Consider the following 21,229-nt stretch of genomic DNA (forward strand, 5'->3'; position numbering starts at 1 on the left):
CTATGTGGCACTCTTATCAACAGAACAGGTAGAACTGAAATAATTGAAAATATTTGTTTCCAATGCTGACAATTAAATACCTTACCACAAACAAGGTACTTCAGAAAATCCCACCTTAAGTTCCTTTTGAATAAGGTAGTTTTTAATATGTTGATTTAATATCTAGCCATAGGGCCATTTCAAGAAACCTGTGCTCCAGCAAGCCAGAAGTCCTGTTTATTGTCTAATTCAGTAAAGGAATTGGGCAATTTTGCAGATTGGTTTCAACTGAATAGGGCAGTGGTTCTCAAATTTTTGTACTGGTGACACCTTTTCACACAGCAAGCCTCTGAGTGTGACCCCCCCCCTTATAAATTAAAAACACTTTTTTATATATTTAACACCATTATAAATGCTGAAGGCAAAGCGGGGTTTGGGTTGGAGGCTGACAGCTCGTGACTCCCCATGGAATAACCTCGTGACCCCCTGAGGGGTTCCAACCCCCAGTTTGAGAACCCCTGGAATTGGTGTACAGCCATGATGCTTCCGTGATATTTTCTATTAGTAGATTCAAGAACTTTGAAGTATTAGTTTCCCAGTCTCTCAACTTCCTGCTAATTTGCCTGAGACATACAGCACAACAAAATCAAAGACATCGTTCCTGGGGCAATGGAGAACTTCACTCACTACTCGATACTCCCAACATCCCCTGCCTATATGGATAAAAATATGGGGGAGGAATTTTGACTGCCAAAAACATGACAGCTGGTGGAAATGAGATCGATGTTCACTGCCAAAGGAGTTTGGCACCAAACACTGTGACTCTAGTATCACTCACTGTGATACTAATATCAATAGGGAGAAGAGTAAATCTGATTGCAATGACTGCACCTAGTGTTGTCAGTATAACAGAGATAAGTAAAGCACCTTAGTCTATTTTTTTAAAAAGGAATGCTGAAGAATCATTCCTACAGCATCTACTTGCCTAGTCTAGATACCCACAGTTCTAGGGTCTCTCTGGGTTCAATCTTCCTCTGCATTTGTTTATTCTCCCGTTTCAGGTTCTGAGCCACAGAGGGGTTCCTTCTTGATTTTAGCTAAGTGTACTTTGTGACACATTCAAAGCTGCTCCATAATAATTTATGACTGTTTGAGTGTATTGATTTACTGCAACAGGAGACTGTCTGAAAAAACTGGCAGGATGGGAAAGAATTGCTCAAGATAAGCCATCTCTTCGCAAACACTTGAGGGTGGTAAAGGAACAATGCCAGGACTATTATCTTTGAAGATTTTGCCTCTTCTTCAGCTAACCTACAAAACTAGTATCAATCAGGACAGGAAAAGGCCTGAGAACACATGAGATCAAAAGAACTCTGGCAGGTTTAAAAAGGAATTCTCTCTCAGGAGGCAAGTAGTTGTTCAGGGAAACCCAACTGGGACGACACCCCATTAAGGGTGTCTGAAGAAGCTAGGAGGCTTAAGTTACTGTCAGGGAACGGTATGCATTTAGCTAAGCTAGACACGCATGCAGCCTGTTTTAAAATCCTTTTTGTCTAAATGTTCTGGTCTTAATGTTAAAATAAACAATTACTTGTTTCTATGAAGGCTGTCTAATCACTGTATGCCATTGGTCACAGACTCCCAAAATGAAGAACCACAGGTTACCCGAATTCAGTCAGACCTGCTGGGTAAGAACGCTGGATACAAAGGATACTGTAGCCTAGGGCCCAGTCTAAGAGTAGAAGAATTGCAGAATTCCACCCTAGGATAGGTAAAGGCATGAGACTTGACACCTGAAGGGGTTCACTGAAAGAGAACAGAAGGGGAAAAACAGGTGCAGCTAGCTCTAACCATGACATATACTATACTAATATCAATGTATTTGCACAAAATTGTTGGCAATGTATCAAAATATAGTAGTTTCATGTTAACTTCTCATTACTATATATGTTAAGCTCGTCAGCATTCCTTTTTAGTGAAGAAAGATACTGATAAAACTATTTTTTTTTACACAGTAGCAATGTTAATCTCAAAGCATTCATGCGGTATCTCAAGATTTTAGGATTATATCCATGGATAAGGATACTTTCAGGTATGAAGACAAATGGACAGAGGAGGGAGTTAGAATTTCATTTTTTATTCCTGTATGACTAAATTAAGTTAAAAACAAGGCTGTAAAAGTTGCTAGCAATGTACTTTTAAGGACTCAATTTTGACACCAATTGTTATGTAGTCACCAAAGCCTCCTGCCTCCTTTTCATGCATAGTAAAAATCTATTGTTGCCATTTACTCTCTATATAAAGATGTATTCAAGCCAAAGATTACATCTTCCATCACTATTGATTCTGTACTCTTTGGCATTTCCCACAGTAAGTTCAAGGAGAAGGACCACCATGCAACATAACATATAACAAGATGTTCATCCCTTCTCTTTACAGGGGTGCCCACAACAATCCCCACACTCTTGGGAAAAGTGGGCCTCTGGTACCCAAGCTCTGAATCTTCAGATCAGTCAATTATACACCCCCAAACCTCCAAAACTACACACAGGGTGAGGGAAGCACCAAGAAACAGCATGCTCTGAGCTCGCTCGGTTTTCAGTGGACAAAAGTAACTACTAGGCAGCTGGGGCCACTCACCTCTCTACACCCTCAGAAATCTACATGAGAACAAGCTATGTGGGAGGAGGGTTAAGGTGAAAAATGGTTCCAAGTGACACTGCTCTCAAAGATTCGGGGGCCAGGGAGGAGAGGGGGACACACTTATTCCAAGAACGATACGGAATAAGTATGGGCAATCGTGTTAGACAACCACTTTCGCTACAGTAAAACAAACATGTTAGGTGTTCTTTGGCACAGCATCAGTCTTACTGTTAAACAATTTCTTGCTTCAATTACATTAGATTGTAATATTCAACTTAAGGAAGTAATCCAAGAGTATTCTGCAAGAAACTTTATTAAGGCTAAATAAAACAATACTTAATAGAAATAATATTTTTTTACTTAGGTGCAATACAAGGATCTCTCTACACAAGAGAGATGTTCCTTGGTGGTGAACTATTTACTATCATCCTTCCTTCCTTCCCCTCTGCTACCTTCTCCCCCCCTCCCGCGCCCAGTTCACAGAGATCTAGTCAGAAATTAAGAACGTGTAGGGGAAATTTAAAAATATATGAAGTATACACATGACTGTAAAAGAGTCATTCTGAGCCCAGTTTTTAATGCTCATACTAATTGGGTTGTCTAATCTGTGAGGTTGATGCCAGTTAAGTCAACAGTTCCCCAACTACTCTGTTCTTAGAAAGTGTATTCTTTTTTTTCATGGAGGAAAGAGACTTCTACAATCCAAGGTATATTTTAAGTCTCAAACTCTAAAGCCATAAATTAGCAGCTTACCTTTGTTGTCCTTCTCAAGCTTCGTAAAATGTTCCTTCTCCTTGGATCTTCTCCATCTGCACTTTCATACGGAATAACAACATTATCCCCCTTATATCCTTGGGATGTCTGGTCTTCTTCTTTCTTCCTAATGGGCCCCAACTCATCATCGCTTCCTACACTGAAACTGGTTCTGTAACTGGCAAATCTCCCAAGTCTTGCACATCTTGTCCGATACAACACAGGTTTACTAACAACAGACACCTTTCGACCACGTTCCAGAGAGCTTGTGTCCATTTCACTGTCTGAACCATTACCACTGCCATTAGACTGAGTTTTGTTAATATTACGAATGGTGATGATTTTGCCTTGGGTGCTGTCATGAGGCACAGAGTATATATTTTCCTCCTCATTCCTCGGTTTGACCACAGCATCCATAGGTTCTGCATAATCAGAAGGGTCAAAACTATCCGTAGGCAGCCAACTACTAGATGACACAGACTTCCTCTGTCCATCTCTATGCCCTTGTTCCAAATAAGACAGATCCCCCTTTGTAATGTCAAAGTGTACAGGGGGCTTTGGTTTCACTGGAGGAGGTACTTTGTTGTTCAGCTTGCTTTCGAAAGTGCTCATAACAGAAAAGACAGACAGACCATCATTCCCCTCCAGTAGTTCCATTGAAAGTTTAGAATGATCTTTGGGCAAAGTGGGCATGGATGGGTCCTCTCTAAATGGGCTGTAAGATGGTGGCTCCGTGTCTTCTTCTGAATCCTGAAGGTTTGAATTACAATGAGGTGAGCCAGCCCGAGGTGAATTAAACACTTCTTCCGTTGTGCTGCATGCTTCAGCAGCATTATCATACATATGAGTGGCTTCAATTATATTTTTTTTCTCCACCACATCTTTAAAGAATGAGTGAAAGATCTCAAGTTTGTGTTGAGGTGGGCTACAGGGTATTGTCGTAAACTTTCCATCAATTTCTTGGGCAATCTCCTGTCCCTCAGTCAGCTGTTCTCGACTTAAGTCATTGTCTAGAATGTCTATTGAGCCATCTGTGAGTGCCACAATTTGAATGGGGATAATATCCTGCACTTCACAAAGAAAGGCACGTAACATAGCCAAGGATGCCTTACGTTTTGCTGAAAAAACCACAATGTACCCATGGACTAACCGGCTTTTCCTAATGCTGAATGAGGAATGGTATGAAAGGATGGACAGTTCTATCCGTCTTTTGTGTGGTCCTATTGGTAGTTCAAGTAGAACTGAGTTACTACTGCCACACTGGGAAGGTCTGCAGGTTTGGGACTGAAGGATAGGTAGAAGGATGTCATCTGCATTAAAAGGATCTCCACACAACAAACACATAACAATTCGAAGGTCAACATCTGCTAAATCTTTGATGCTAGATGTAGAACTTACAAGATTTAAGTTACGCTTCGAGTCCAGTAATCCTTTCAAAACTTGACTGATTTGCTTTTCATTAATGTTACGGCCATATCCAATTCCAGCAGAAGCGGGGTCAAGAAAGACACACTGTAGTTTACTGGCAATCTGTTGACCTTGTTGTATTAAGCTATGCAGCGTTTCTCCACTGGTGTCCCCTCTCTTGTTAACCAGTATTAGTGTCAGAGGAAGATGAACCAAGTGATTGTCCCTTCTGCCAAGGGTGGACTCTCTACTCTTTTCAATACTTTCCACAACGTAAGATAGAGATTCCTTCGAATTATAAAGGCAGAGACAACCGTGTGGCTGAAATGTTGGTGTCTGAAAAGAATTAACAGGAAGTCGGACATTACCCTCAATTGGTCTCAAGGAAAGTTCATACATTTTACCATCTATCACATACTTGTCATCATTTGTACACAGAGCTCGAATCTCATTTGCCAGTTCACGTGCAAGACCATCTTTGCCAAGAATAACTAGATTGATCCTATCTATATTGGAATCAGAAAGCAAGTTTTTCTGATTGCGCTCAGATTGTCTTATAAACCTGGAACTGATCAACTGCTCAATTTTAGAGTCTATACAACCTGGGCAGCTAGGACAAGTTTCCTTAGTTGGGTGATACACAAAATGGATGTGCTTCAAAATAAGGGCGTCTCGCTCAGCTTGCAGCTTTTGTAAAGCTTTAAATCTTTGCTCTTCGCCTAAAACCTCTTGAATGACACCCATTTTCTCTTTGCTAGGTTTAGCATCAAGCTCCAGCTCATAAAACAATTCTGAATATTCCAGAAGCAGTTCCTGAAACTCCTCCTTTGCCTTTTCTATAATTTGTTTTTGGTGTTTGCAGTAGATATCCACATAGACAGATTCCTCCAGCCATATGTAAAATTCCTCATTCATAATAAAACTACGAGCCTCTTCCCATGGTTTTCCAGGTGTTATGAAAGGGGAAGTCTCCAGATTTTCTTTGAAAGCCCTTCTCATTTCTGCTCTTTTCTTCTCATTTCTCAGCTTTTCTAAGTGAGCTTCATAAAGTTGCTCTGCAGGCAGAGTCTCCATCAGGTCAAAAGGAATGCATTCATTTTCCATGTTGTCTATATGGCTAGTAGCATCCCAAGGGGTCTCATCAAGAACAACAAACCATTTTAAGAAATCTGGCTTAGTCTCCAATAACTTCTCTACTTTTATGCAGCTCAGGTGATCTATTTCATCCAGATTAGGAATAAGAGCATCAAATGCTAGAGGAAGAGCAGCAAGATACATCTTTCTTCTGCGCTCTATATGCTCCTGCTTGAGGCGATGGATATGTTGTAGGAACAGCTTCTTGGCTTTCTGTGTTCCTTCCAAATACACGTACTCCAGATATTCTGGAGAGGACTGCATCTTTCGGCTGACATTTGACCATGTTTCATTATGGTTTTTGACAATGCGGCTAACCAGCCATTCATACTTATCTTTTGAAGCAGCTATCTGTTGGCTCTGCTGTTTCAAAGCTTCAAAGTAGGGGATAATTTTAGTCTTCCCCCTACTTTTATCAATTAGCTGCACTAAAGTGCTGAAAGCCAGGTCAACGTTCACATTGGATCTAGCAGATGTCTCCACAACCTGGAGGTTCTTTTTGCTTAAGGCAAAAGTATGTGCATCTCTAATGTACCGCTCCACTCCTTCATCACACTTCGTCAGGACCACCACAATGGGCTTTTTTGTTTTTGCTAGTTGATTGTAAAGATTTGAAATAAACTTAAGTTGATCATCAAAGTTCCTGTTCATACCTCTACTAACATCGATGCAGAGAAGAAAGCCATCAATCAGTAACTTTCCATCTGGCATTTGTTTTTGTTCAAAGTCCTGTTCCAGCCCTAGCTGATCAGTGCAAAAGTACATGAGCTTTTCAGCTGATGCAAGTTTGGTTGCAGCCGCCCTTTTGATATAGGGCTGCAGGGCCGTGCTACGATGTGGCTGAAAAGTCTGGTCATCAATAAATTCAGTCTGTTCCACAATATGCATTTTACAGTCCACGCAATCCTCCAGGGGACGCACAACTTCCCCCCAGTACAGAAAGTGATCATTATTGACAACCCTTCCTCCAAAGTCACTGGTGCTGAGAACTGAAGTGTGGTCCAAATGAAAGTCATCTGCACTAGGCCGCACAAACCGATTGCAGAGGCAAGACTTCCCAATGCCACACTGCCCCTTCTCCTTCTCCGTCCCGGACAATCCCACCACATTAATGTTGTAGGTGGGAATACGAACATCTTGCTTTCTTGCCATCATCATCATCCACACATCCTGCCACAGTCAACTGCTTCCGAGAGGATTAGTATTTCCAGTACTCTGTGCAATTTCAAAGCTTGCTGGAGGAGGGGTGACAGTTATCAATCCAGGCGGACTGCCAGGGCAATGAAGTTTGCTGTTCCCATACCGTATGCACCAGCAGCAGCTCAGTTCTCACTGAGTCTCATAAGTGGGTAGCCTGCATTTCCCCCTAGGAAAAAGAAAAAGAATAATCAGTATTACAGCTCTGAAATTATAGTACGACTAGAACTGAACTCAAGAAAGACTCTGTCAGTACAGTTTAATATATTGCATTTAATCACAAACACAAATGGCAACTAGTTGTAAACTGTTCCTTAAAATATTTTATCAATGCAGTGTCTCAGTCTTATAATTCTGACTTTCACATTCATTTGTCATCTCCCAGAAGTCCCACTGCTTAGCTGTATATGTTTGGTCACCCAAACAAATGGGAATACTAGGCCTGGAGAGGTACTCTGACCATGCTACCACCTCAACTACCGTTTTGTAATCAGTTAGAAGGAGATCACCTCAGCCAGTTACAAGTTACAGTTCAGTTTGTGTCCGGGCAACAATTTTTCTTTCATCACATTTATGTTTGTGTATCTGCACCTGCCATGCGCCTAAATCAAGTCTGTAACAGTGCACTAGATGGTTCTCCTCCTGGTCTCAACTGGCATTTGAGTGCCTGGAGAACATGCACAAAGATAAGCATAAGAGGCAACCACATCAGCTGGCAGGAGGGAAGACCACCCAAACCAGGTATACAGACACAGGTGAGGGTCCTGCTCCCAGTTCAAAAAGCTGTGCCAGACTGATTACAGGATAACATGTGACAGCCTAGGCCTCTGGCAAGGACAAAACATTTAACTTCCATGGTTACTAACCACGTGCTATCCTAGCCACGATGGACACCACTTACCCAGCCATCATTATAACTGCCATCTCTTGTGGTGTGTGGGCACAAACCACAAGTCAGCCATGTCACTAAAGGTTACAAACTCAGTTAAAAGTTGTAGTTTGCACAGGTCCTTAGGGTGAGGGCTGGAGAAGGGAGCAACCCACCCTAGAAAGGCTGGGAGCAAATACTCTGCAGGAAAAATGAGTCAGCCTGACAGAGACTTGAAGGGGAGAAATAAGAGTCAGTTCTGGAGACAGGAGAAAGCCCATCCACCCCCAAAGGAAGGGGGGAGGGGAGGAGAGGAGAGGAAAAGAGACAAAACGCTGCATATGTATTCCTGTTTAACATATTGAAAATAATTCCTAGAGCAGCAGAATGTAAGGTCTTCTGTTTGCCTTCCAGCTAAGATCAAGTATGGTACTAGTTTAATATCTGATATGTCTTCTACCAGGAGGATTATCTCCTGCACTTGCAGGGGAACAGACTCAATCTAATAGGATCATAGTAGTTCAGAGAGTGAAAAGATCTAAGTAACCCCCATAAAAAGGAATATAATTTCCATATACTTAACCATATATACTAAACCAAGGAAGTCCTCTTAAACTAATGCCTAATGAAGGAATGGTTCCAATTATACTATTTTTCAATATGGTGATATGTTTAAATAGCAGAAGTGGGAGAGGGGAGTTGCTTAAAAAGAAAATCTCAGAATGATGTTGATATGGTAAGCTTTTTAAAATGAGACAGAAAAATTAACTGGTATACTGGTAACACTGTTGGTCTTCATTGTAACTCTGTCTGTTGCTAAGCATTGAATATGCAGCAAGTATAAAGTATTTTCTTTGCTTTGATGTCTGGATAATGCAGTTTTACAAGTTCTTCAGTTGGACTGAATTACAAATAGACAAAGGCTGCTGTAAATCTGAAACTGGTATCGTACATTTGAGTCTGAGACAGCAATCTTAACACTTGATCTTAAGCACATTCAGCTTCTATAAAAGGTGGTTAAAATTAGCTGAGTCACCAGGCTATATTATCTAAAAGCCACAAAAGCAATGAAAGTACACTGTGGTAGTCAGGTACCAGGAGTGATGACAGGACCCTCAGAGTCCAAATCTGGAGATTTTCTCCTTAGTATCTTTAGCTCCTCAAAGACCAGACATGGTTGAGGGATGAAGATCTCTATATTTGTAGGTACCATACTTCACTCTTAAAGACGAGAGGTGAAAGGGCATAATGGGAATATTGTGTGATGTAAGCTATTCGGCTGAGCTGCTGTTCTGTCCAATTTTTTTTTTATTATTATTTTGAACAGCTACTCAACATTAAATTTAAAGAACTACTGATACCTCCTGGAAAGCTCAGCATATTAATGGTTCAGAAAAATTTTGCTTGAATGTTATTTTCAGGTGGAAAGGGGGCTATCCTCTCATCTATTAATGAGAAAATGTGCATGTAAAGAGCCTCTCTAGGTGCTTAGCTGCTACACCTGCTTATTTCCCAATCCTTGCCAATCTTCTGACATTTCCACCAATTAATATCTCTGAAAATGTCAGCTTCAGGTAGGGAACAAATCTGGCTCAGTCAGTTACCTAACAAAGATCCCAAATTATACCAGTTTACCTAAAAGTGTGTTTTTAACCCGTGTGAACCAGGGCCGCTTGGGGGGGGGGGCAATTTGCCCCAGGCCCTGGACCCCGTGAGCCCTGGCCAAGAATCCCTTCCCTGGCTAGAGGCACCTTTTTAATTTTTTACTCACCCGGTGGCGGTCTGGGTCTTTAGCAACAGGCCCTTCGCTTGCTCCGGGTCTTTGGCGGCACTTCGGCAGCAGGTCCTTCAGTGCTGCCAAAGACACGGAGCAAGTGAAGGACCCGCCGCCGCTGCCGAAGACTCGGAGCGCCGCCGGGTGAGTACAAGCTTTTTTTTATGTCCGCTCCCCCACTTTGCCCCAGGCCCCATGAATACTCTGGGCGGCTCTGGTGTGAACATATTCTGTTTAAAACTGCTTTGGCTTATACCTGTGAATTCACCAATGCAAGGAAGATCAACATAAGAGAGCATCCACACAGGGAGAACTAAATCAGTTTAAAAACACACTTTTAGATAAACTGGTGCAACTTCATATTTAGCCCAGGCCCCAGGTTCAAGAGAAAAGGGAAATCTAGAAAAGACAGAAGAAGCAAACAGATTTGTTTCTGAACGGAATGCTTCCAGTAAGTTTAAGTCTTTATCTGGGCATCTCAGTGGTTTCCCTGTCCCTCCCCAGATGCCCTAACTTTGGAGGCAGGGGGAAATATGAAATGTTAAAGTTACTGCTGAAATCTAGGAAACGTCAGTCCAATACCTGTGCAAATCACTCAGGACAAGGAGTGCTACAAAAGTTTGTCCAACATTAATAGTCACATTGCATTTTCTAGATACCTTCTGGTATAAATTAGGTCAAACAATAATACACTGGGCTAAGATTTTCAAGAGTGACCATTGATTTCAGGTACCTCTTATAGGACCTGATATTCAAAGTGCTGAGCATCCACCCTCTGAAAAATCAGGTCCCTTTACAGCATCAAGTTGGGCACTCAAAAACTGAGGCACTCAAAGTCACAAGTCACTTTTGAAAAACCTTCATTTGAAGCTACACATTATTGTCCAAATTTGTATTTTTATATTATACGTGCATTTGGCAGCCAAAAAGGGTAACTTTTTTAAATTGTTACAACATATGTAACTCCCTCCTGGGAACAGCGAATATGATCTTTAAAATCCTGGTTACACTGATTGAAGAAACATATAGCCAATTTTGTGCGTGCTCACCTCAAAGTGAATGTGGGTGTAAGCCAGAGGAAGAATTTAGCAAAGAGGCAGGTCAGACAGGCAAATCAGATAATACTGAACAGTAAAATTTACAATGACAACTAGGTTGTGGAGCCTTTGTTCTCAATAACAGCCCCAAGTTAGATGTGTCAGTCACTAAACCCACCAACACTGTAAGTGCAGATAAGCAACAAGTATATACTCGTTCATAACAGGGCCACCCACAGGATTCAGGGGGCCTGGGGTCTTCGGCTGCGGGGGTTCTTCCGCTGCAGGTCTTTGGGGCACTTCGGTGACGGGTCCCGGAGTGAGTGAAGGGCCTGCCGCCGAACTGCCGCCGAAGACCCGGAGCGGAGGGAGCCCTCGCCGCTGAACTGACGCTGAACACCCAGAGCGGAAGCAGCTTCGGGTCTTTGGCAGCGGGTCCTTCACTTGCTCCGGGTGTGTTCAGCGGCACTGAAGTACCTGCCGAAAACTCTCGGGGGGGGGGGGCGCCCTGCACCTAAAAATTAATATTTAGAAAAGTTCTGTGTCATGAGACTCTTAGTAGAAAGGCATTCCATCAGTTTCCTGGACCCAAGTTTTGATATAGGCACATTTCAAGTTTTTTGAGAGGACAAGGTACTTGTCAATCTTGAGAGTTCAACTGAATGCTGAAGTGATGCTCCCACACTGTTCTAGTAGGACTGGATTCCGTATTCCTACATCCTAAATGAAGTTATATAGGATAGTGTATTTATGCAAAACTAATATAAAAATATCCTAACGGTTCTTTTTAAAACTGATCACAAATTAACCCAATTTAAGGGGTGTTTTTGGAAACAGGAATGACAATTTGTATGCCAGCTGTAATGTGCATAATTACATGCTGTAGGAAATCAGAGTTTATAAAGGAAACTCCAAATGACCCTTGAGTATGGCACTAAAGGATGCCATTACACAGATGCTGAACATATTGTAGGTACATCAGTGTGGAAGGATTTCCTCACAGAGTTGTAAATTTTCTCACTGCATCACAGTGGCCCAAGTGTAGAAAGTCTCTGAAATGGGTCATTTGTATCTTAGGAAAGACTGATTTAAGCATTTAACCATCTGGATTGGAAATGCTTAACCTCACACAACAGATGGGCTATTCTTAGGCAAAGGGTGTGCATGCAGCCTACATGCCACACATGCTATGCAGCACCCCCTCACTGACCACCCTCCCCCACAAAAATCACTGTGGTACCCTCTTATAGGCCTGTACAGAAATCCGCTCCTTACCACTGCACAAAAGAATGTCAGCAACACAACTAAGTTTCAGAACCGCATGTGAGGATCAATTACAGAAATTATTTGGCTAAGTGCCATGTTTTAAATCTGAAATGAATAAAGGGAGGAATGTACTAAGTCTTAATCAACAGCAAAAAGAAGGGCTACTGTGAGCGATCCTTCATCATTTATCCTGAACCAACTCAGTTCTTAATATAGTAAATCCAACTCCACTGATACAGCAAACGTGACCCAATCTCCAGGCATTTGGATTCCCTGCTAACAGATGCAGAAACCAGAACAGACTTCCACTATTCACCTTTATCTTGCCCTATAGTAAGGGGCTAATGTTTCACTGAGAAATCTCAATTTTAGGCATTCAGACATTTAGTGGCTGGTTGTAAAATTAACATTTCCAAAAGCAAGTTGTTTTGAGAGTGAAAGCAAATTCCAATGGTGACTTAAGTACTTCCTTAAATGTAATACTGCTGCTTTTACAAAAATAAACAGTTGGAGGATAAATACTTCTTACATGGGCAAAAAGTTCTGATACCAAAGAGTACTTTCAAATAGGCAAACATGTCACAAATGGTGTTTCCAAATAAAATATTATTCTAATTTTTTAAAAAAGATAAGGGCTTACAAATCATAAGATAGACACTATCACAATGAAGGTCAAAAAAACTGCAAATACCTCTGCCATTCTCTCTCCCCCAACCCCAAAATCAGATCCGCTTCATATTCTTTGAAAATTAGATTTTTAATACACTGAAGATGAAAAAATGGATTTCACAAGTGCAGTTGCATAAAAGTTGATTTTAAAAGGTTCAAGAATGACAGTGACATTCTTTCTAGCCACCTATAGCATTGTTTTGCTAGCATTCACAATATTATGTGTTACTCTCCCAGGGATGTGAAGTCAATGCAAACCCTATTTAAGATCTTAGATCATTAACATACACATGTAGCCTTACAATTGTAAATATATAACAATTAAAAACAAACAAACCCTCTTTACTTTTACTTGCCCCAAATCTGCTTTCAGAGGTCTCTCTGCAGCAAGAACTGACATCATGACTAACACCCTCAAACAGAGCAGGATGCTGTGTCTATTACCCCAAGCTAGAGATGTCAACAAGAGAACCCTGAACACAAGTCTTGACAGATGAGGAGATGATTTTCAAATACATTGTTTAAAATATATTTATAACTTGTGTTGATACATGTATTTTAGTTTGTGGTCTAAAATCTAGGGTGCTTTTAAAGATAAATACAAAATCCTTATCACCTCACTCTGAAGAGGACATATATTGATGCTTACAGCACAGCCTGATAAAGTGTATCTTTTTCCATGGTGGATCTGATTTTAAATCATAATTTAAATCACTAGTTAGGAAGACTCGATTTAATCATGGATTTCTACATAAAAGTGCATTCTTGTTGGTTGTTACAACCTTAATACATATTCTTCACAACTCAGAGATAGATGTAGTTTCGTTTTTAGAAGGTACACACACTACATTTTTAAAGGGATTTATTTTGAAAACTTTTCAGATTAGTTTTATAGCTATCTCAGTAAATGAATGAATGATTGGTTATTTCATTTACCAAAGGTAACTGAAGCAGATATTTATGAAGTCATTGGGAGGTGAACTATCTCCAATTCAACCGGTTAATCATTAATATTTGGAGGATTTTCTTGCCATGCTGTATTAGGAGGAGAACATCACCAGATAGACATTTAAACTGTTTTATTTAACTAAAACAACAACATTATGTATTCTGGATTTTTTTCTTCAACAGCAAACATAATATTTTAACAAAACAAGCATATAAATTTTTTAATTTAGTTAAACATTCAAGTTTTTTAAAATCAGGTTTGTTTTTGTTAAAATTATTTTTTACTAAAATAGTTAATTAAAAAAATCATTTAAATCAACTATGAGAAACTTAAAATACTGGCTTCTGCAGATAACTCAATCATCCTCACCTTCATTTTCCTGTTTGCTGATAATCTGGAAAAGAAAAACAAACTTTCCTGATTTTTCAGATCTCAAAAGATTTCTCAATTTGGAATGAATTAGTCCAAAGGAAGAAAATATTCTTTCTACACTGGCAGAAGAAGCTACTGATGTTAAAAGTGAGATCATCATCACTTCAACAGTCTCTGAATCCAAACTTTTCTTAAACATAAAATTACATGAATATATTGTCTCATACTATAGAACAGGGGTCGGCAACCTTTCAGAAGTGGTGTGCCAAGTCTTCATTTACTCACTCTAAGGTTTCGCGTGCCAGTAATACATTTTAATTTTATTTAGAAGGTCTCTCTCTATAAGTCTACATATTATATAACTAAACTATTGTTGTATTGTAAAATAAACAAAGTTTTCAAAATGTTTAAGAAGCTTCATTTAAAATTAAATTAAAATGTTGATCTTACGCTGCCAGCCCGCTCAGCCCACTGCTGGTCTGGGGTTCTGTTCACCTAGGCCGGCAGCGGGCTAAGCGGGGACTGTGGCCAGGACCCCAGACCAGCAGTGGGACTCAGCCCACTGCCGCTCAGGGGTTCCATCTGCTGGCTCCTGCCAGCAGGGATCCCGGCTGCCGGACCTGCTCAGCCCGCTGCCAGTCTGGGGTCCCGGCCCTGCCCACATACAGTGGGTACCTACCTTCTCCCTGGTTCTGGCCCATTCTCTTCCTCTCTCTGCACTGAGCACAGGGCTGGGAGTGCACTGAGCACAGGGCTGGGAGTGAAGGATCTGGCCTGGAGCTAGAATGAGGGAGGGGGCTCAGGGTTGGGGCAGGAGGTTTGGGTGTGGGGCACTTATCTGGGCAGCTCCCATTTGGTGCGAGGCGTGCAGGTGGGAATGTGTGTGTGGGGGGGGGGTTCAGGAGCTCCTGTTTGGTGCTCAGGGTGGGGGTGGTGATATGGGGGTGCAGGAGTCAGGATGTGGGGGGGTGCATGGGGTGTGTGGTGGGCTGGGTATGTGGGGGGGGTGCAAGAGTCAGGGAAGAGGGCTGGTGGCATGTGAGGGGGGGTCAGGGTAGAGGGGTGGGAGGGGATATGCCCCTATTCCACCCCCCCCTTCCCCAAGGCCCTGCCCCCGATTTTTCTCTGCCTCTGCTGGGAGCAGCGAGCACACTGACTCTGCTCCTTCCTGACCCCCTCCCTCGCAAGGGCCATCAGCTGATCAGCCTGAAGGGAGGGAGGAACAGAGAAGGGGCAGCAACCCAGTAAACTATGGGAAGAGGCAGGATCAAGCTTCTGCCCCCTGCAGAAGAGGAGGGGGAAGTGGGGGGGAGGGCAGAGAAGAGCAGGCCAGGCCAGGCAGGATTTTTAATGGCACGCTGCTGCCTGCCTGCACGCGTGCTATAAGTTGCCAACCCCTGCTATAGAATTAGAATTTATAATCCCTATTCCATGATGAGATATCTTTGAACTATAATGTATCTTAATTAAAACTCTCTTTAGATATGCTTTTTGAGGAAAAACCTTTTATCAAAAAATCCAATTTAAATAAAAAACTGATTTTTTTTTAAATCACTGATTTTTATCCATCCTTATCTTTTTCCATTTTCAAGTGATACTATCTCCTCTAGTAAAGAGAGGGGTGGGGGTGAGTGCAGGTTTCGATTTCCCCTTCTCCCTTCCCCAGGACCCCAGCTAAATGGCAGGCAGTAAGTGGGCAGAGAACAACTTTCGTTTTCTGCCATAAAAACTAAGTTGGAAGCTAGTCATTACTCCCTATTTTGTTTTGATTTATACAAGAAAGTTAGTTATGGGTAGCATTTAGGCCACAAAATGTTCCTAATGAGGAACAGGAGTCAGGAGAAGGAACTCAAATAGTTCAGTTCAGTGAATTTTAAGAGAAAAAAAATTAACAACAGGCTCAAAATAGAGAAAAGGCTTTTCTAACCCTTCTCCCTATAAACTCACTTTCACAGCAGAAAGATGTATAGAAAGCCAACTCTCTCTCACACACACACACACCTCTTTTTTTTTTTTTTTGGTTGTATTATAAAAATTCTGAAATTCGGGAACCACCAGCATATACAGTGGGGGGTACTGATGTGCTTGGGTGTCTGGAGGCACTCAACCTTCAGCTTCACAGAACACCCAAGGTATGCGATTGCCTAATCTAAAACACACCATGTTGGTGGTGTATTGCTACAGCAGCCATGGAGTTAACAATATGAACAATTAAACAGTTTCACAAAAGCCATGAAAACCATATAAATCTTATACACCTGATGGTGCACATAAAAGTCACTAAGAAACAGAGCAACAACTGCCCTTCCCACCAGCCAGGTTCTATTCACAGCGGATAAGAGTACCTAACAACCTGCTCATTGACTAACTTCACTGACAATATACTGCATTTAAAAGAACCTCAAGGTTATGATTCTAACCTACAAAAGACAGGAAATTCAAAGACAACTAATACTCCTGGCTTTTGTCCATTTGTTTCACAGTTTTCTGATCTCTGAACTTCCTCATGGCATATTTAACCCTTTAATACTCCTGGCTTTTGTCCATTTGTTTCACAGTTTTCTGATCTCTGAACTTCCTCATGGCATATTTAACCCTTTACGTAGTTATAAAACATACACCTTCTCGCAGAACTCTCAACCGCTGTAGTTAATACAGAATAAACCTCATTTAAACATATATTTATTAATATTGTCTAGTCAAGGAACTTATAAAAATTTACGTAAGTTGTGGTTTAAAAGTTTTAGGGCCAGATTCTCAACTGATGTAAATCTGTGAGCTTCATTCAAGTCAAGGAGACTTCACTGATTTACACTAGCTCAGTGGTTCTCAAACTGTGGATCAGGACCCCTTTCAAAGGGGTCGCCATGGCCAACATTATACTTGCTGGGGCCAGGGCTGAAGCTCCAGCCCGAGCTCCACCCCCGCTCAGGCTCAGGCTCCCATTCCCCCAACCCACAGCAGCGGGGCTCAGGCTCCGGCCCCACTCCCCCTACCCGGGTCATGTTGTAATTTTGTTGTCAGAAGGGGGTCACAGTGCAATGAAGTTTGAACACCCCTGCCCTAGCTGAAGATCTGGCCCTTAACTGTGAATGACTCTGTGCATGTAACAAAAAGAGAGCCCAGCTTTTAGAGAGAAACTCAATCAACCTCCACCACTGTGCTGGATTTCAAAGTTAATATTTTTGTACTACAGTAGCTCAGAGGCCCTGTCAGGATCAAGTCCCTGGTGTGCTAAATGCTGCACAAACATGTAGATGAAGAGAGATTCCCTGTTTCAAAAACACAGTCTTCAATAACATACACATTAACATACTTTTCTAAAAACATGGGTTTGTGATGCAACAGATAATCATGGATCCCACACCACACCCTCACCTCTCAAGATTTCTCACCATGAATACCACACATGGTAGCAAGAGTGGGAAAACTTGCATAGACAAGACACTGGTGATTTCTGGCATTTCTGCCACCTTGTTGTCTAGACCAGTGGTTCTCAACTAGGGGTCCACCGGCCCCAGGGGGACCACGAGCAAGGGGTCCACCAAGCAAGGCCAGTGTTAGATTTGCTGGGGCCCAGGGCAGAAAACTGAAGCCTTGCAGTGTGGGACTGAAGCCATTATGGCACTGGCATGGTTTATGGAACAAATCTGTCTGTTCTGCATACATTCCTGAATAAAAGGTTCTTAAGTTTTCATTTTACAAAGAAAAACCCATTTAGAGATAATACATTAGTTAAAAGAAGACTTAAGGCTCTAATCCAGACACCAGACTAAATACGGAAAAGTGAAAAAAAAATCACTGAAATATTGGAGAAGAAAGCAGCATCTGCAAAACCTCAATAGCCAGCCTTCTACCCAATTAAAGTCTACTAACTTCCCTCACATGCTACCCTGAACCCACAATTAAAATACAGGGTTTATGTAGTAAAACATGAATTTAAAGGAACAAAACTAACCAACCAACTATTTTTGCACACATACCCCTTGGTTTTTGATTGCAGGCAGGGTGAGGGTCATTCTTGTTTACATGGGCACCACAAACAAGACACACAGCAGATAACACGGGTTCTATTACTCCCTCCAGGGATCCATCTCAAGAGAAGGAGAAAGGAGACGTTGCTGCACAAGTGACTTGTCTACAAGCCTGAAGGCGTGATTGGGCAACTCCTTCTCAACAGAGGTGCATGGACACCATGTGGGGGGGAGGGGTGCTTTTGGATGATCTGAAGCAGCACCAAGCCGGGATCACTGTCTGGGGCCTGCTTCCTTCCCACAGGTGGCTCCTGCTAAGACAGTAGGGGAGGAGCAACTGAAGGACTCATGCTGCAGCCCCCACCAGGTAAAGCAGTTAGCTCCCTATGGCTGTCCCTCCCTGGAGCCACTCAATCCCCCTCCACAAGTGGCAGTCTCGTGAGTCAACTGTTCAATTTCCTCAGATCTTGCTCATTATCCCACACACAGGCAGAAAGGTTTTGATTATTGGTGTGCCTTGGTCCCTCCTATTCGCTGCTTGTGGCACAGAAGTTTAAGTCTCCTGAGCGCTCCAATACTTTGGTCTAATTTCAGACGTTGGGTGGTGGTGGTGGCCTGTGATATACCATAGGTCAGATTAGATGATCTGGTGGTCCCTTCTGGCCTCAACTTCTGACTCTCATCTGCACTCCCAAGTCAGTCACAGATGTGTATTCCCTGATAGATTCTTGAAGGTGGAAGAGAAGGAAATTTTTCTTGCCTGCTGCCAAGTCTCAGACTGGTAGCTAGGACACCGCCCAGATGCTCTGTTCCTCTTCCGCCAGCAGCCAAACAGTAACAGTGCAGTGTGTGTCCACTAAAAGGAGATGTACAGCTGGGTGTCACCAGCATATTAGTGCATTAGAGCTCTTTCCATCACCCACATCTCCCAGAGGCCCCAATGAATATGAGCGTGGGGGCAGGGCAATGACCCAGGCCCAATCCTGTGGGACTCCACACATAATAGCCCTTCAAAACAAGGAACATCTGCCCACCACAGTTCTTTGGTACTCGTCTGAAGGGAATGATTGAAGGCAGTTCACTACTGCTCCATCCACCCCAGCAAGGTCACGCAGAAAGCAAGCGTTCCTTATGATTCACAGCAGACAGAATGTAGTATGCTCACCAAGATTTATCATCTTATCCACAGCGGTTGTCCAGTGCCACCACCCAAAGCTCTGTCATACCCTTGCCTGAAGCTTAAGAACATAAGAACGGCCATACTGGGTCAGACCAAAGGTACATCTAGCCCAGTGTCCTATCTTCCAACAATGGCCAATGTCAGGTGCTTCAGAGGGAATGAACAGAACAGGGAATCATCAAGTGATCCATTCCCTGTCGCTCATTCACAGCTTCTGGCAAACAGAGGGTAGGGACACCACCCCTGACCATCCTTGCCTGAGTGGTAACAGCTAAATTAGACCCCCATCATTTTATACGTATAGTTGGGATGATGTTTTCCAATGTGCATTACTTTGCATTTATCAACACTGAATTTCATCTGCCCCATTTTGTTGCCCAGTCACCCAGTTTTGAGAGAGCCTTTTGTAGCTCTTCGCACTCTGCCTGGGACTTAACTTTTATCTTGAGTAGTTTTGTATCATCTGCAAATTTTGCCACCTCACTGTTTACTCCTTTTTCCAGATCATTTATGAATATGTTGACTAGGACTGGTCCCAGTACAGACCCTTGGGGATACCACTATTTAACTCTATCCATTCTGAAAACTGATCATTTATTCCTACCCTTTGTGTCCTATCTTTTAACCAGTTACCAATCCATGAGAGAACCTTCCCTCTTATCCCATGACAGCTTAGTAAAGGCCCTACTAGGTCAGCAGGTTAGGTGCTGGAGCTTACGCACCACTTTTCAATGATTTTGACTAGACAAAGTTGGAGATCAGCCTGCAATTGCAATTTATGAGAGCTCATTTTACACAATATCACCTCCCCAAAGTCTGCATTAGGCTGTACTGGATTCCCACAATGCCCGGTACAGCTATGGATTGAAAGGAGGCACTTCCTTCTCCCAAAAGCATAGCCATGCTTCCTCCACAGCGTTCCCAGCCTCTACTGGACCCAAAACCTGAGCTCTGATTTTGACTAGTTCCAATTTTATTAAAAGACTGCAGGAGATATAAAGTGGAAAAAGTGACAAAAGTGAATTAAGAGTTAACTCTAATTTCAAGTAAAAGAATACAAGCACAAACAATTCTGCACAAAAGCCACCATATTCCTAAAGGAACAAAATTCATCAGCAGTCTAAAAATGACTATATTGATATAATTTCTCTTTCAACAGCCACACACCAAGACAGTAATAGGCTATTTCCTATACAGCAAAAATGCCTTCATAGAGAGGTGGCTGGCCACAATACTTCTACATACCATGGGAGACTCCTTTACAGTGGCTTCAGCTCCAAGAGGCAAAGATGTCCCACTCCAGTGCAGAAAACAACTTTTCCTATCTCGCAATGCCGTCAGTTTATCGTTGTATATCTGAGCACAACTACGACCAAGCCCTGCCACATTGCTTTCGACCCTTGTGTACATGCTAAATAACATGAAAATAGTAACACAAAAACCAGGCCTTTAAACATGTTAGTGTAGTTTTGAACTACTTTCACTTTAAAACTTAATTAAGCTATTATGGGGGCAACACGCAGCTGAAATTTAAGAAGAGTCCTTCAAATTCCTAGGTTTCAAATTCCTAGTATCTATTGATGGATTTCATTATCAGATATGAATGAACAGTACCTTCATTATATTTTTGGCAGTTATGTGGATTATAGAAATAAAAAGATAAAGTTAAGACATCTAGGTTGACTCTTGTCCGCCCCACGCTCTCTGGCCCATACAAGACTATCACCTAGAATACTTCGTGCAGTGTAATTTTTACTGACCAAAGCAATGGGGCTTTCACCAATATCAGCATCTACTCAGTTAATACTGTTTTAATTTGTATAAAAGATATAAAATCTAACTATAACCTAGCTGCCTTTGAACAAAGCGATTGTTTTAAATGAAAAGAACCCTAAAATTAACAGAGCATTAAGGAATTCACCTTGGTTCTGCTTTTGAACCAGTTAAGTCACCTTGATTAATTGCTTTGAAAACAGTGAAACTTCATATCTCATTTTCCATTCTTGTATATTGAGGGATTTTTTTAA

General features: G+C 42.0%; 1 protein-coding gene across 4 annotated transcripts in view; it reads right to left on the reverse strand.

Annotated features, from left to right (window-relative positions):
• The window catches only part of ARHGAP35 (Rho GTPase activating protein 35), a 103,626-nt gene that overhangs the window by 63,834 nt on the left and 18,563 nt on the right, over positions 1–21,229 (reverse strand). For 2 of the 4 annotated variants that reach the window (XM_039510540.1, XM_039510545.1), the window contains exon 2: positions 3,376–7,282. In XM_039510540.1, coding sequence (XP_039366474.1) covers positions 3,376–7,077 — 3,702 coding nt within the window. In that variant the 5' untranslated portion in view covers positions 7,078–7,282. Of the gene's footprint in view, positions 1–3,375; positions 7,283–14,045; positions 14,062–20,447; positions 20,476–21,229 lie in introns of those variants that run through there. The other 2 variants (XM_039510543.1, XM_039510544.1) reach the window with 2 other exon arrangements.

The sequence above is a fragment of the Mauremys reevesii genome, linkage group 22, assembly GCF_016161935.1.
Source record: "Mauremys reevesii isolate NIE-2019 linkage group 22, ASM1616193v1, whole genome shotgun sequence".
NCBI lineage: Eukaryota > Metazoa > Chordata > Testudines > Geoemydidae > Mauremys > Mauremys reevesii.